A 15,124-nucleotide genomic window follows, 5' to 3' on the forward strand; every position below is an offset into this window, starting at 1 on the left:
CATAGGAAGCCAGATGCAGGACTGGAGAGATGGATCAGTGGCTGCTCTTGCAGAGGACCTGGGTTTGGTTCCTAGAACTCCAGTTCCAGGGAATCCAATGCCCTTTTCTGGCCTGTGTGCAAGGCATGCATGTGTGCACTGCAGGCAATATATTCATGCACATAAAAAAATTTTAATTTTAAAGCAAGATGCGTAGTGTGTACCTGTAAGGACTCAGGTGAGATGCAAGGCAGACACAGGCGCATTGCCTCAAAGCTCACAAAAACATTGCAGCAAAGAAAAAGGACACTGCCTCAAATGAGGTGGAGGGGAACCTACTCCTGCCAGCTGTCTTCTGACCTTCAGATGCACATCCTGGCACTTGCGTTCCACTTGTGTTCTCATGTGCTTGCACACACCACACACACAATAATAAATAAAGTAATTTAAAGAAAAAGTGGATGGTGCCTGAAGAATGGTACCCAAGGTTGTCCTCTGAAGCATGTGCATGCATGTAGAAATGGAGACTGAGATGGGCCTCAGTGATAGAACATTCGCCTGGCACACAGAAGGCCTTGGGTTCCATCCTTAGCACTGTTGTAAAACAAAGTCCTGGGACAGCTGCCCGCTCCAGAGTTGAGGCCTCACCTGCATCAGCCCAGAACCTCTGACCCCAGGCTTCTGTGCCCTCACAGCTCCACTCCAGCCACCCAGCCTGTGTCTGTTCCTCAAGCATCCTGAGATGGTCCTGCCTCGGAGCCTTCACCATATTTGTGTAGCACATCCTCTCCTCATCCACAAACAAAGGCATGTCCCAAGGTTGCCAGGGAATATGACAAACCAGGGACAGGACCTAGCCCTACATATACAATTTAATCTTGTGTGTACCTGTGATCATTCCATCATAGTAAGATCAACAATGGGACAGTTATAACAGAATACTGTAATAAAAGTGAGGTGAGTGTGGGCTCTTGCTCACAGAGTCTAACTGTACCACAGACCATGGCAGCCTCAAGGCAAGAGTGTTCACTGCTTCACTTAAAGCAGGTACCTCTCTGTGATGTGTCCAAACTGCCATCATCATGAGCTTCCACTTTAAGGAAGATAAGGGTCATTTGAACATAGCCCTGGCATACAGGGACAGTAGACTCTAACCATGATGGCTGCTGAGTGACTCCTATGTGGGTAGCTTACACAGCATGAAAACATTGCACAGCACTCAGGATCAGATCCTGGGCAGGGGTGGAGTGGAACTGCATAAGACTTCATCATAGTACAATGGTGAGAAATTCAAACTTATGAATTGCTTATTTCTGGAATTTTCCATTTAATATTCTTGGACCTTAGCTTACTGAGAGTGAGTGAAACCGTGGAAACAACACGACAGATTCTGACTTCTGTACTTCCTGTCCCCAACCCGCCTGCCTTGTCCTGGGTGTGTCCCAGTGGGGGATGATCCTGGGTGTGGGTGCTGAACTGTCCCCTAGGCTGAACTCCTCCTCAGCCACCAGGGTCGCAGTGAAGGGGGACAGTGGACACTCTCCTATCCCACTGAGAATGCAGCTCCTCCAAGTTATATAACTTTTCTCCACTGAATACAGATTACTTGTGTCATTGAAGAAGTTGTTTTTAAATTAAAATTGTAAGCCCCTGCTGTGGGCCTGAGCTCTGGGAGACCCCAAAGACAGCTTTGGGGTTCTCTGCTGAGCGGGGTGGGGGTCCTGGGAAAGGCAGAGCTGCCACCATACGGGGGTGATTTGTGGGCCATGGTGAGGGGAGGCTGGGGAGAGGCTGGGAACTTGCTCCTGCCGCCCGCCCTGACGTTCACAAGTCATTAATTCTGTGCTGAAGGAATTTTCGAAAAAGCCTTTCCTCTAACCTTCCCCCCCAATCCTAAAAATAAAATCTTAAAAAAAAAAAGAGTTTTTTCTTTTTCTTTTTTTTAAAGGAGAAGTGAGCATCATCAGGGGCTGGGAATGATTTGTACAGGGAAGGACACTGCCTGCCTGGACCAGGGACATCTCAGGCTGAGTGATTCAGGTGGAAGCAGAGCTGGGGATACACAGCTGAGGTGACCTGAACTTAGTGTTGGGGCACAGGCCCCATGGCCTGGAATTCCTCCCCAGAACCCTATTTCACAGAGGCCCGGACCACCCCAGCACCTAGCTCTATGGGGCACGGCACACCCTCTTCCTGAGTTGCAGCCCTGGTTCCTACTGTCCTCAAGGGCATAGAAGCCTTGGAATTCCAGCCTGCCTGCTCTAGGCCCTGGACTCAGTTCTGTCTTCTATATACCCTCTGCGCCAACCACACTGCCCTATGTGCCCCACTTTCTCTATCTGCCATTGTCCTGCATCTCTGTCTGCCAAGACTTTGAAGCCAGGTTCTTACCCTGACACCTCAGTCCCATTTCCACCCATGTTCCCTCTCCAGGTGTGGCCAAGCTGCGGGTTTTCTAACCAGTCTTCAAGATGAGGCTTTAAAAATTAAGTCCTGGGTTGGAGAGATGGCTCAGATGGAAAAGTCCTTGCCCAGCAAGCAGGAAGCTCTGAGTTCAGTCCCCAGAACCCATGTTAAAAAAAAAAAAAAGTCAAATGTGGTGGCACAGACTTGTAGTCCCAGTACTGGGAAGCCAGAGACAGGTGGCTCCCCTTGGCTCACAGGCCAGCCAGCTTAGCCTACTTGGTGAGGCCAGTGAGACTCTGTCTCAAAATAAAGAAAAGCAGGCTGGAGAGGTGGCTCAGCAGTTGAGTGCTGGCTGCTCTTGCAGAGGACCCAGGTTCAGTTCCCAGCACCCACTTGGTGTCTGGTAATTTCAGTTCCAGGAGATCTAATGCCCTCTTCTGGCCTCTGCAGGCATTGCATGCACATGGTGCACATGATAAGCCAAGCGCTCACAATATGCACATAAAATAAAAATAAGTAAGGAAAAAGAAAAAAATGGATGGTACCTTAGGAATGACACTCAAGGTTATCCTCGGGCCCTCATATGCACACTGCACACCACACACACACACACACACACACACACACACACCTTCTGCTGTGGTAGCACTATGCTAGCAAGGACTTTCATTTATCCTGATAGCATATATGAGTCCCATCAGGGTGCTCTGGGGAGAGTGTTTATAGAGGGGAAACTAACTTTGAATAAAGTGTGAATGACTGTATTCATCTGCTTCCTTTCCAAGCAAAGTGACTAGCAGGCCTACTCTGTGTGTGTGTGTGTGTGTGTGTGTGTGTGTGTGTGTGTGTGTGTGTGAGGGCAGGTAGGTATTTGGTCCCAGACAAAACCTTAACAACTACCTCTGGTTCCTGTAGGTGCCTCAATTTATCCTTCTCTAAAGTGGGATATACAGTGGCCACTGATTTCAGCTCTTCTCTAAAAGCAGCGGCCCCTCCCCACAGAGCTGGCTGCCTCCTGGGGCCAAACTCCGCTCTGCCCACCCGCCATTAAAACTCTGCCCTATCGATTTCACTCCGGCAGTAACTGCTGCTGAATATGGTTCTTCTCTCCCCAGGAAGCCAGCTGTGGGGGGGGGGGTTCCAGTGAGCCCCTCACTTGGCATCCTGCCCACAGACCCCACCAGACCTCAGCAACTCTGCAGGTGGCAACAGAGGACAAGACATCTCTGAATGCCCTAAGCCCCGCAAAAGGCAGCAGCTCTTCCAGGTGCTCTGGCCTGGGGGAGAAGGAACCTTACTGCCCGAGGTTCACACTGGAGGGCTCACAACTGCTCTGGAGTAGGCAGACTGTGGGTTAATAGCTCTGGAGAGCCCAGCACTCACTATCCCATGGTAGCTAATAGGAGCTTTTTTCTTCTGTTTTGCTGTGCTGGGCACAGTCTTGGGCCTGTCGGGCAAGTGCTCAGTGGGAGCCACACCCCGGCCCCACCGAGAGCATCTGAACTGAAACAGAGTGCAAGGTAGGGAAAGGCCCTGTGGGATTGATCTGCAGCTTCGCTGGGAGCAGCACCCCAGTGCAGCATCTCCATTTGACAAATGGACCAAGGTAACATGGGATGCCAGTGATGGGGAGGGGACAGGTCTGTCTTCACTGCCTTTGTAACTTCCTATAAAGTCTAAAAGTAATCAAATTCAGATGTTCATTAACAGACACATGTACACACACACAGCTGCAAAGTAGGTTGTGGCCCCTTTGCAGCTCACCAGCCTTCCATGGTTTCCCTACTGCTCTCAGTATAAACCAAGACTTGGCTCATAAGCCTTCAAGGGCCTACTCAATGTGCCCCTGACCTCTGGCTTGTCTCAGTTCTTTGTCCCAGTCAACTCCTCCCTCAGCTTGGACCCACATGGAGCCACACCTCCTGGGCTCCAAGCCCAGGAAAAATCCAAGGCTTGGATTACCAGGAGGACAGGGAGCAAGGCAGGATGGAGCAGGGCACCCCATGGGGGTGTGGTGGGCCCAAGAAGAAAGAGTGACCATAGAGTACAGGGCTTCCTGCAAAGCCCAGCCAGTTGGGGCTTGTCTGCTCTTCACCCACTGGCCGTGAACTCCTCTCAGGGTCAAAGGGAATGTTCTGGATGTTGCATAGATATATGGCTTGGGGAAGAGCCAAACCTCACCACAGCCCCTCAAATCCAGCCCTAAGACTCCTTTCCACTTCAGCACATGCTGCCTTTTGGAACACGGTGGCTCCATCTAAGTAAACTGAGGCACAGAAAAATTCCTGGGGCCTATCATGTGCCATTCAGCCCTGGGAGGGGTGATAGACTCAGCTCTGGAGGGAACTCTGAGAGGAAGTGACTCCTACTGGGATGACAAACCACTGCCCTCCCAGGGGCAACCAAGACACTTCCAGAAGCCAGCATGGATGACCAGCACAGAGGGGGCCAAAGGCATCCTTCCAACACACAGCTATTCCCACCTGGCCTGGGATGCCTAGACCAGGCAGGATGAACAGACAAGGAATAAAGGACAAAGCAACTTGGAAGATCCTTCCAGAGCCTCATGGAGCACAGCGTCTCAGCTGCCTAGGGCGCATGTTCCACTGTGCCCCTCAGTACAGCTGAGGAAACAGGCCCCAAGGTACTAGGTATCTTGGGACTCTCTGTGGGGTGGACAGTCACACAGGATCGCTGGAGGAACTTAGCCTGAAAACCACAAGTGCTCAATAATTGCTCCTAGGCAGCTCTGGGGACACTAGAGGGGTCAGAGAACCCAAGGATGGGGAAGCTCTGCCAGGTAGCAGTTGGGTGCCTACAGCAGTCTTAGAGGGGACCTTGGGGCCTCACCCTCAAAAGCAGGGGCTTGGTGGCTTGCCCAGCTGCTGCCCAGGACCCGAAGCACTGACTCAGATGGTGTCTGTTTAGTTAGCTGGCCATGGCCTACCAGCCGCCTGGCTCCCCCTTCTTCAGGCTGTTTCTCATTCTCTGGCCTGGCCCTGTCCTCAGCCCCCTCCCCCATCTTGTCCCCAACAAACAGTGTGATGTGGGCTAAGAAGACTCTGCTCCTCCCCAGCTCAAGGCCCTGCCCCCCAGCTAGCTCCATCTAGTTCCAGTGGGCAGGCTGAGGCAGCAGTAGTGGGGTGGTGGACATCAGAGGACCAGCCTGTGGCTCACATCTCCTGGGCAGCTCTCAGCCTCCTGTAATCCCCTGTCCCCTTCCTGCAATCCCCTGTCCCCTGGGAACTGACATACTCATGGGCTTTTAGGCTCTAGGCAGGCTGACTGGCTCTACAGTCTGTGGTTCTGTGTACAGAGCCCCCATGGCTGCCACCATCACAGACATGTGGAGCTAGAAAGCCCTGGGGTATCAGCTGGAGAAACTGAGGCCCATCAAATCTCAACATAGAGGGTAAACAGAGGCCAAGAGGGGCCCTAGTGGGTGGCTGGCCAGCCTCCACTTCAGCTCCAGCCTGCAGCCTCCACTCAAGGCTGCAGTCCACAGCCCTGTTATTTACCGATTGGCCTAGAGTGCTGAGGTGATAGGCCCATTGGGGCTGCACAGGCCTTGGACCGCAGCCACAGGCTTCCTTCCTCCTCAGTGCATGATTTACAGTGCTTAGGGCTGGGGACAGAGCAGTAGGAGGACAAGGGCCCAGCTTCCCAGGAGCTAGATGGCATAATGTGTCTACTGAGGAGGAAGCTGTGCAGGCCTGGCCACCAGATGCCCACCTGGGCGGCCCCAACATGGGCCTTGACAAGCTGGAGCTGTGCTCTGGGATACCCAGAATCCCATCCTGAGATGCCTCTGGGGCTGTCTCTGCTTGGGGACAGCTGGTTTCCATGGCAATGCTCACAGCCTTATCAGAGCTGGAGAGGCCCTTGGAGTCACCTGGTGCAGCCACAGTGGGGGAATCTAGCCAGCACCTGGTGGCAGCAGCCAAGGCTCTTCCAGAGCCAGATGGGCCATGTACCCTTGTCCTCCAAGGCCACAGAGCTTTCCCACAGGGCCAGCAGGACAGTGCCCAAGTCCTTGGCCTGACCCTGCAATCTCACCTATAGGCCTGTTGCCTAGGCTGACCACCACACCTTCATCATGGCCCCTCTGTGAATTCTTCCCTGCCCCATCTGTCCTCCAGGTGCTCTCCAAAGCCACTGCTTCCAGGAGGCCCTCTTACTGCCTAATGAGGCACAGCACAGGGAAACATGACTATTCCAGAACTTCAGGGGACTGGTACAGTCTGCTTCCTTTCTCTGGGCCAAGCATGCCAACAAGACTGAGTCCCTCCCTAAAAAATGCCTCCCACAAGTTAGCCACTCACATGTAAAGCCACCAAAGATGTGCTGGCCAAAGGAGGGGTAGGGACCCCACACCCAGGGAAGGCTGAAGGGTCCTGACTCCACGATGGGGCAGTTGCACAGGACTTTTGGAATTTCTCACTGTTCCCCACCCCCAGGCCTTCTTTGGGATTCCATTTTCTGGCTCACGCCTTTAATCTCAGCACTTGGGAGGCAGAGGCAGGTGGATCTCTGTGAGTTCAAGGCCAGCCTGATCTACATAGTGAGTTCTGGGACAGCTGGGGCTACAGGGAGACCCTGTCTCAAAAAGACCGAAAAAAAAAAAAAAAAAAGGGCTCACTTTTAAAGTGCTGGCTGCACAGCATGGGGCCCAAGTTCAGATCCTCAGCACCCACATCAAAAACTGGATATAGCTGCTTGGACCTATAATCCCAGCACTTAGAGGCAGAGACAGAATTCCTGGAGTTTGGAATTGGTAAGCTCTATGTTTAGCAAAAGACCCCATCTAAAAAAAATAAGGTGTCCTGAGTAGGATACTGGACATTGACCTCTGGCCTCCTTCTGCACACACAGCAATACAGATTACACTCACTCCTTTGGGTTTCAGGAGAGTGGGGTGGTAAAGTGCTTTGTATAGGACCTGGCAGAGAACAAATTCTCAAGAAACTACAGAAATAAGAAAGCCACAACTGGCCAAAATGTCGAGAATAAGACAGTGTGTGTCCTTGGAGAGGACTCCTATATTAAACCTCTGCCACCCAGGGCTCAGGAGCCATTGCAGAAGAGGGGGTGGAAATATCGTAAGTCAGGGGTAGTGGATGACCACAAGGAAATAATTTTCCAGGCAGCTGGGAACTTGCTCATATGAACTTACAGCAATGGTGACAGCATGCACAAGAGTCATGCTGACTCAGACAAAAACTCAGCATAGAACTAGGGAGATGGGCAGGAGGCCCCCAACCTTAGCTGAGGAACTGTTAGCAGCTGATCTGTTAGGAGGGAGAGTTGGTCTTCTTTAAGGGAGTGATACTAGCTAGGCTGACCAGGATCTAATAGATGAACTTACACTGAGGGACATCTGGGTACACAAACTTGACTTGATAGGCCTTAACATGACAGAATACATGAAATCCGGTGGGGGGAGGGGGCTATGGAGGAGTGCAGATGGGGAAGGTCTAAATATAATTAAGATACATTGTATGAAATTCACAAAAAAAATAATTTAAAAATATATTTAAAAAAAGAAACTACAGAAATCACACACAGTATTATTTCTGGTGGCTAAGGTGGGTATTTCTTGTCAGCCTGTGGCCCAGCCCAGGTCCCACAGTGGTCACCAGGACTAGAAACCCCGACCAGCTCCCTAAACTTCCATGCACATAGCTACCATGGTCTGACTGGGCACAGAAGGCCCAAGCTGTGTCCCAGGCAGTGTCACCTATCTACCTTCCCTGGGTGGCTCTCCAGTCTGTCCCAGATGAGTCAGGTCCCCACTAACAACAATGAAAGGGACAAGTCTTATTGTCAGTCCACTGACCAGCTGATGTCCCCCACTCTTTATACACCCCAGTGTCAGGACCACCCTTCTTCCAGGGGGGAGGCATTACTTCAGTCTTTTGCTTTTTTTGAGATACGGTCTCACTATACAGTCCAGTTGGCCTCAAACTGATGACCTTCCTGCCTTAGCCTCCCAAGTGTTGGGACCACAGGTGTGTGTCACCACACCCAGCTGAAATATGGCATTTCTTCTACACATGCTCAATGGCTTTACCTCACTCACCTGTCTCCCCACACCTGTGCTGTCCAGCTGCCACCTGGGGGAACCCGGGCATGCTGAGCTTAGAGCTCTTAGCTAACCAGCCACCCCCCATAAGGGTTGGCCACAAGAGCCCCAAAGAGGCTAGCCAGAAGTCTATGGATCTGGAATTCCACCAAGCAGCTGTGTGACCCTCGGCAAGTCCATTGGCTTCTCTGGGCAGTTTCCCCCTCTGTAAAGCTCTCTATCTGAGGACTGGAACTGTGGATGCAGTGTTGCCTGTGAGAACTATGAGCTGGATAGGAATGCAACTCAGTGCTGAGCCCTTGCCTGGCAGCATAACAAGTCCTATTATTCCCTCCCCTCCACTCAAAAAAGGAAATGAGAGTCTTTTGCTTCTCTGATCCAAGACTCCTGCCCCATTGAGTTCCACTGGGGCTGGAGCCCACTCTTGCCCTCGCCACACCCCTCTGTCTCATCCTGCTCCCTCAGAGCCTGGTGTGAGTTCATCAGCTGCAAGTACCCGGCCTACCCTCCTCTCAGCACCTGCTGTCTGTTCCACACACTGGCATACTGTGCTCAGATGTGTTTTCTCCCTCTAGTACCTGCACCTGCCATTCCCTGGATGTAGCATGTGTGATTTTAATCGACCCACATCCTTAAAAGGACACAGTTCTCTTTTAGAAGGAGAGCGCCTGAGGCCCAGAGAGAGTAACTGACGGGCCATAGGTCACACTGCATACAGGTCAGCTTTTTCCCCAGGTACATGAGAGCCAGACATCCTCAGAGCAGGAGGGCTGTAGCCCAAGCCCATCTGTCTCTCCTGGATGCATCATTCAAGCCAGGCATTCTCTTAAATCCTATAAGGGTCTCTTCTTGCCCCTCTCCATAGAATGCCAACTTCTAACCTCCTCCCAAACCTAAAGCCTGTCTTGGAAGCTCTCTCCCTCCGCCCCCATCTGCCATCTTAGCCTTGAAATAGATGCAGAAAATACCTTTCTGAGCCACGTGCCCACCCACCGCCTGCCTACTTTAAAACCTGCTTGAGAGTTTTTTTTTTTTTCTACCTTTACTATAAAAAGACACCTTGGAAACGCAGCCCTGGCATTTGCCATGGTGTTCCTGAGTCTTCAGTACATATACACCATGGTCATTCTGAGGAGAAAGATCACAGGAAGGGAAGCACATTCAGCTAGCCCCACCTTGCTAGGCAACCCTCTGTCTCAGTTTCCCCACCAACAGCATACATCTGCCCAACTTGCTTTCCCTTCAGGCACACCCTGGCTTGAAGAAAGAAACCCAATCTCCCTCCCTTCAAGACAGAGTCTCACTATGTAGACCAGGCTGGCCTCAAACTCAAACTCCTCCTGTCTCAGCCTCTAGAGTGCTGGGATTGCAGGTATGTGCCTCTTAGCCAGGCCCAAGCTAATTTCTTTTTTCTTTTTTTTTTTTTTTTTTGGTTTGGTCTTTTTGAGACAGGGTTTCTCTGTAGCCCCAGCTGGCCTAGAACTCACTATGTAGACCAGGCTGGCCTAGAACTCACAGAGATTCACCTGCCTCTGCCTCCCAAGTACTGGGATTAAAGGCATGTGCCACAATGCCCAGCTCAAGCTAATTTCTTAACTCAATTTCTCTCTCAAAATATTTCAGCAGTCGCAGCATGTCAAAACTATCAGGGACAAAAGTGGGGGACAAGTGTATCACTGCCTATCCTCAGTCCTCAACAGTCCCCCTTCTCCAGCCAGATTCCCATGGGGAAGTCTTCACTTGTGACTGAGAATCACCCAGCTGAGGGTACAGTCTGCCTGAGAAGGCCAGGATGTCCAGGTTGACCACTGAGGTTCAAGGACAGCTTGGGATATCCCTGGCAGGGCCCAAAGGATAGAGCAAGGATCTGTGTTTTCTGAAGCTGAGCCAACGACAGGAGGGCAGGATGTCTATGGAAAACGGATGGAAAGGCAGGCCTTGTCACATGACTGGGCTCACAAAACCCCTAGTGCTAAGGGGCCAGGTTTTGAGGGACCCCCACCAAAGGCATTAACCTCAGTCCCACACTCAGGGGGACTCTTTGGCCCCACTCTGGGCCTACACGCTAGCACCAACCTTATCAAAGACACCGTGCTTCCCTCCAGGCCCTCAGTATCACCCCAGGCCCAGCTGACCACACCTGAGGCTCACACCTACCCTGTGTGTCTCTATGACTGCAGTGCAGAGTCTTCAGGCCCAGTACAGAGCAGGCATTCAGGGAACATCTCATCTGGAGAGTCTGGACTGTTCCCCTCCTCCATACCTCCTTCCTGCCAGCTACCTGCAGGCTTTCTAAATCACACAATTGCCAACTCCTATGAGTGGCAATGAACAAGCAGACTTGCCTATATGTCTCTTTGAATACCCACAGCAATCCTAGGCACTTTTAAGATGGTCTCATTTGAGGACGGGGATGCAGTTCAGTTGGTAGAACACTTGCCTAGTGTGCACCCAAGCCCTGGGTTCCATCCTCAACCATACATAAACCAGATGTGGTGGCACATGCTAGCAATTCCATCACTCAGGAGAAGCAGGTGTATCACAAGTTCCAGGTTATCCTCACCTACAAAGCAAGTTTGGGGCCAGCTTGGGCTACATGAGACCCTGTCTCATATATATATATAAAAGGCTCTCCATGGTTCTCCACATTTATCTCCAGGATAAAACGGACTACCCATAGCCTGCCTACCCTCCCAACTCCTTTCTGTTGTTTTGCCCAGCTACACAGGCCCCCTGACCCTGGAGTTTTGAGAGTCACCCTGTTACATCCCACTTCCTGGCCTTTGCCCAGCTGTGTCTTGTACCTGGACCCTGCCCTCCTTTCCTGAGAACTTCCCTGCTTTCGTCTACCCATCTTCCTTCCCGAGTGCCTGCCCTTCTCTCTCTCTGGCACACATCCCTGTTATAAGTGCCCAGCTACACATCCACCCTCAGGGACCTGTACTATCCAGGAGGCCAGAAACCAAGAGTCATGGGGCGTAGGGCAGAGCACAGAGGACTGGTGACAGTGGGCACCCAGCTGGGGCTACAGGTGGAGGTGGTGGGGTCATGACTGCTGCAGAGCAAGCCTGATCTCTAGGGCAGCCCAGAGCCCTGCTAAGTGCTAAGTGTTCTCACCTAAGGGGTGAGAACAACACAGTCCCCCAATGCCTGCTGTGCTCCAGGCATCAAGTACTTGACTCTGTGGTTAACTCCCTCATCCAGGTCTCTGTGATAAGACTCTGCAGTGTATCTTCATTTTCCAGAGGAGGAGGCCCTGGTAGCTCAGCCAGGCAGTGAGAGAGAGGATTTCAAGTCAATGCAGGGGAGCTGGCAGTAGCACTCTACCATGTTGGAGGTCCAGATCTGGGAGCTTTGGTAGCATGTAGGGATTCTGCCATGGACCCTAGCCTTGTGTTCACAGCTGGGCATGGGGTGGGAACAGAGCCAGGAGAGGCTACTCTAGAAGGGCCTCAGCAGGGAGACTGTGGCCTTGGGGTGAGGAGCAGGACCAAACTACACTGTCCCTGGGGCTGTGTCCCTGCTGAGGCCCTGCTCCCACAGGGAGGGCAACCCAGCCTCATTCTGAAGGGTGAGTCACTGAGTTGGCCGAGTGGGGCACCAGGGACCGTGGGAATCAGGACAGTTCTTGTCAGAGGGGGAAGGGAGATGGCAGCCTGAGGAATCCCACAGAACCCTCCTCAACGAGGGGCCCACAGAGGGCCGCCTTCCCTGCCCACAGCACTTCCCTCCTTCCCACTCTCCCCAGCCCCAGCCCCAGCCCAAACCTCCAGAGCCAGGCACAGCTATGGTGGGGCTATGGCTCTGGGAAGAATCCTGGCCACCCTAGCCTCAGCATTGCACAGGGGCTGAACCTTGCCTAGTAGTTGAGCTGTGCTCCTGGGACAGTCTGTCTGTGCCTCACCCCCTGTGACCTTTCTTGTCAAGGGTGTGCAGGGTGGTAGGCATCTGGCTGTAGGAGTCTGGGCCAAGAGAAGGAATCTGGGCTTGCTCAAAGCCCCAGTGTTGTGTACACCCACAGGGGAGAGTTAATCTTAGGAGAATCTTGCCACCACTGGGGGCCACAGAAAAAGGGGCAGGCAGGGACCCAGGGACTCTGAGCAAGCATCAGAAGGCTGGGCTCCTCCGTTTGCAAAGTAGATGTCAATTGGAGGAGACCCAAGGAGGAAAAATGAGGATCCACAGGCCCGCCTTCTGTTTCCATCCTCAGTGGACTGGCTGCACCCACGGCCAACTCACAGTGATCCCCTAACTTGGCCCTTTTGCCACTGCCCATTCCAGCCTCAGACACTTGGGCCAACCACCACCAGGCCCTACAGTTCTCTGCTCCCATTTCAACTCCTCCCCCTCATCCTCCTGGGCCCCATCTACTTAGCTGGGCTATGTGGATTCTCTCTCTCTCTCTCTCTCTCTCTCTCTCTCTCTCTCTCTCTCTCACACACACACACACACACACCACCTTCATGTCTGTAAGGCAGCAGTACCTCTGCACCACGGATGCATGCTGAGGCTAGAAAGCCTGGTTCAAGTCCCACCTCTGTGGCTGTGTGGTCCTGAGCCAGTTACTTAACCTCCCTTTGCCCATTTCTTCATCTGTACAAAGAACAGACTTGTTGAAGACAGTTGGGACATAGGGCACACTTAGTAGGAACTCCACAGCATTAGTGGTCACCCTAGGTCTGCCACGCTGGGACCTACTAGCTATTCAGTTGTGATTTGTTGAATGAGTGAATGAAAATTGGCCTTGGGCAGACACATTTGCCAACCACGTGGACTCCCCCAGGGAACCTTTCACTTCCCAAACACCAGTGTCCCCTGACATTCACTCCCATTGTGAGTCCACACCCCTGCTTCCCTGTGCTTCTGTGGGCCCCCACTAGATGCTCCTGCCACACTCACATGTCCCCCAAACTTTAGGGCTCTGGTGCCTCCTGCACAGCTGCCACACCCATGCACACGTCGGCCAAGGTGCCCCGGCAGCCTTCCGAAACACACTGTTGGTGTGCTCTCCCGCTCTACTCAGCACACACCTGTGGCCCCCACGGCTCACCTGCGCTGCAGGTGCACACTTCTGCTGTCTTCAGGGAACATCTGGGTACCCGTGACAACCCAGACTCCTCTTAGGTATGAGCACCTGTGACCCAGACCGCTCCTGCGACCAGGGCGTGCATACCTGGGCCACCACCGCTGCTGGTAACCCCCCCCCCCTCAAGCCACACCTAGGTCACAGCAAATCTGCCCTCGTCCCCGGGGTACACTTCTCCGGGCCCAGGAGTACCTGGATGTTGCGTTTGCTCTCGCAGGCCGGCCCGGTGCCCTGAACCACGCTGTCTAGCACCGCCACCACATCGGGCGCTGGCTCCACGAAGCAGGCGGTGCGAGCCGCGCGGATGGCTCCTTGCACGTCGGCGAAGCGGAAGGCGCAGAGCGCGGCCGGGGCAGCTCGGGCGGCTGGGGAGCCCTGGGGCCGTTCAAAGACGGCGAAGAGCAAGTCACGCGTGGGGAACACGGACACCAGGCGACTGTAGAGGTCGCCGCGGCCCGCGCCGCCCGCGCATTGCAAGCCCAGCTGGATGTAGGACTCGGTGAGCTTCTTGGCGTCGCCGCCCGCGCCGCGGGGCAGGCAGATGCGCGCCAGCAGGCTGCGAGCCTGGCTGTCCTTGTCGCCCGCGCGCGCCTCGCTGTTGAGCGCCAGGTACGCGTAGGGCTGCGCGCCGCGCGGGGGTTCGGGGTGCAAGAAGGCGCGCACGAAGCCCAGCTTGTGCTGCTCCTTGGCGCCCTGCTTGATCTTGAGGATGTTGTCGTCCGAGGGATTGAGGTCGAAGGTGAAAAGTTTGGCTAGGTCTCCGCGCGCGTCCAGAGAGCGGATGGCGATCTCAGGCGTGTTCTCGAAGCGGTGGTCCTCCAGGCTGCGGTTGCGCGGGAAGAAGGCGCTGCCGTAGCCAGTGTACGTGGCGCCCACGAGCAGGCGGCTACCCCGCGCGCCGGCGGCGGGCGGCAGCACCAACCCCACGGTGGACGCGTTGGGGTGGTTGGCGGCCACATTCAGCATGCTGGGGAACACAGTGACTGGCTCTGCAGGCGGCGCGGCTGGCGGGAAGCGCACTGCCACAGCCGAGATGTTGCCCCGGCGCCGCAGCTGGCAGAAGCCCTGGTAGATGGAGCCGCACACGACCACCAGGCCCTGGCCGGGGTCCAGCTGCAGGATCTTGTTGTAGTTGTCGGTGAGGCGCCGCGGGTGCTCGCACGAGGCCTGCGGGAGTTGCGGGGCGTGGCACAGCGGGCTGTCGGGCACCGGGCCCACGGCCGCCTCGGCCTCCAGGCTCAGGTTGGCGCCCGACAGCTGATATAGGCGGTTCACAGCCGCCAGGTACACGGTGCCCGCCGCGCCGTCCAGGGCAAAGTTGTTGGTGGGCGTGGGTGACGGGAAGCGGCGCTGGATCTCCAGGGCGCCGGCCCGCGCCGGCCCGAGCAGCAGAAGCAGCAGTAGTAGAGGCGGCGGCGGCGGCGGCAACGACAGCCCGGGGCCCCGCGAGCACGAGCGCGGCTGCAGGGGGATGGCCGCGGTGGCCCGGGCGCTACGAGCCATCCGGGCAAGCGCGGGCTGCGCGGCGCTGCGAGTGCATGGGGCGCGGCGCGGCCGGGAGCCGGACCCCG

General features: G+C 54.4%; 1 protein-coding gene across 1 annotated transcript in view; it reads right to left on the reverse strand.

The window, feature by feature from the left end:
• The window catches only part of Plxnd1 (plexin D1), a 45,159-nt gene extending 30,047 nt beyond the window's left edge, over positions 1–15,112 (reverse strand). Inside the window, exon 1 of the mRNA XM_008854921.2 lies at positions 13,746–15,112. Within this exon, the coding sequence (XP_008853143.1) occupies positions 13,746–15,056 (1,311 nt within the window). The 5' untranslated portion in view covers positions 15,057–15,112. The remainder of the gene's footprint in view (positions 1–13,745) is intronic.
• Between the last annotated feature and the right edge of the window lie 12 nt (positions 15,113–15,124).

The sequence above is a fragment of the Nannospalax galili genome, unplaced genomic scaffold (genome assembly GCF_000622305.1).
Source record: "Nannospalax galili isolate Female #2095 unplaced genomic scaffold, S.galili_v1.0 scaffold406, whole genome shotgun sequence".
Classification (NCBI taxonomy): domain Eukaryota; kingdom Metazoa; phylum Chordata; class Mammalia; order Rodentia; family Spalacidae; genus Nannospalax; species Nannospalax galili.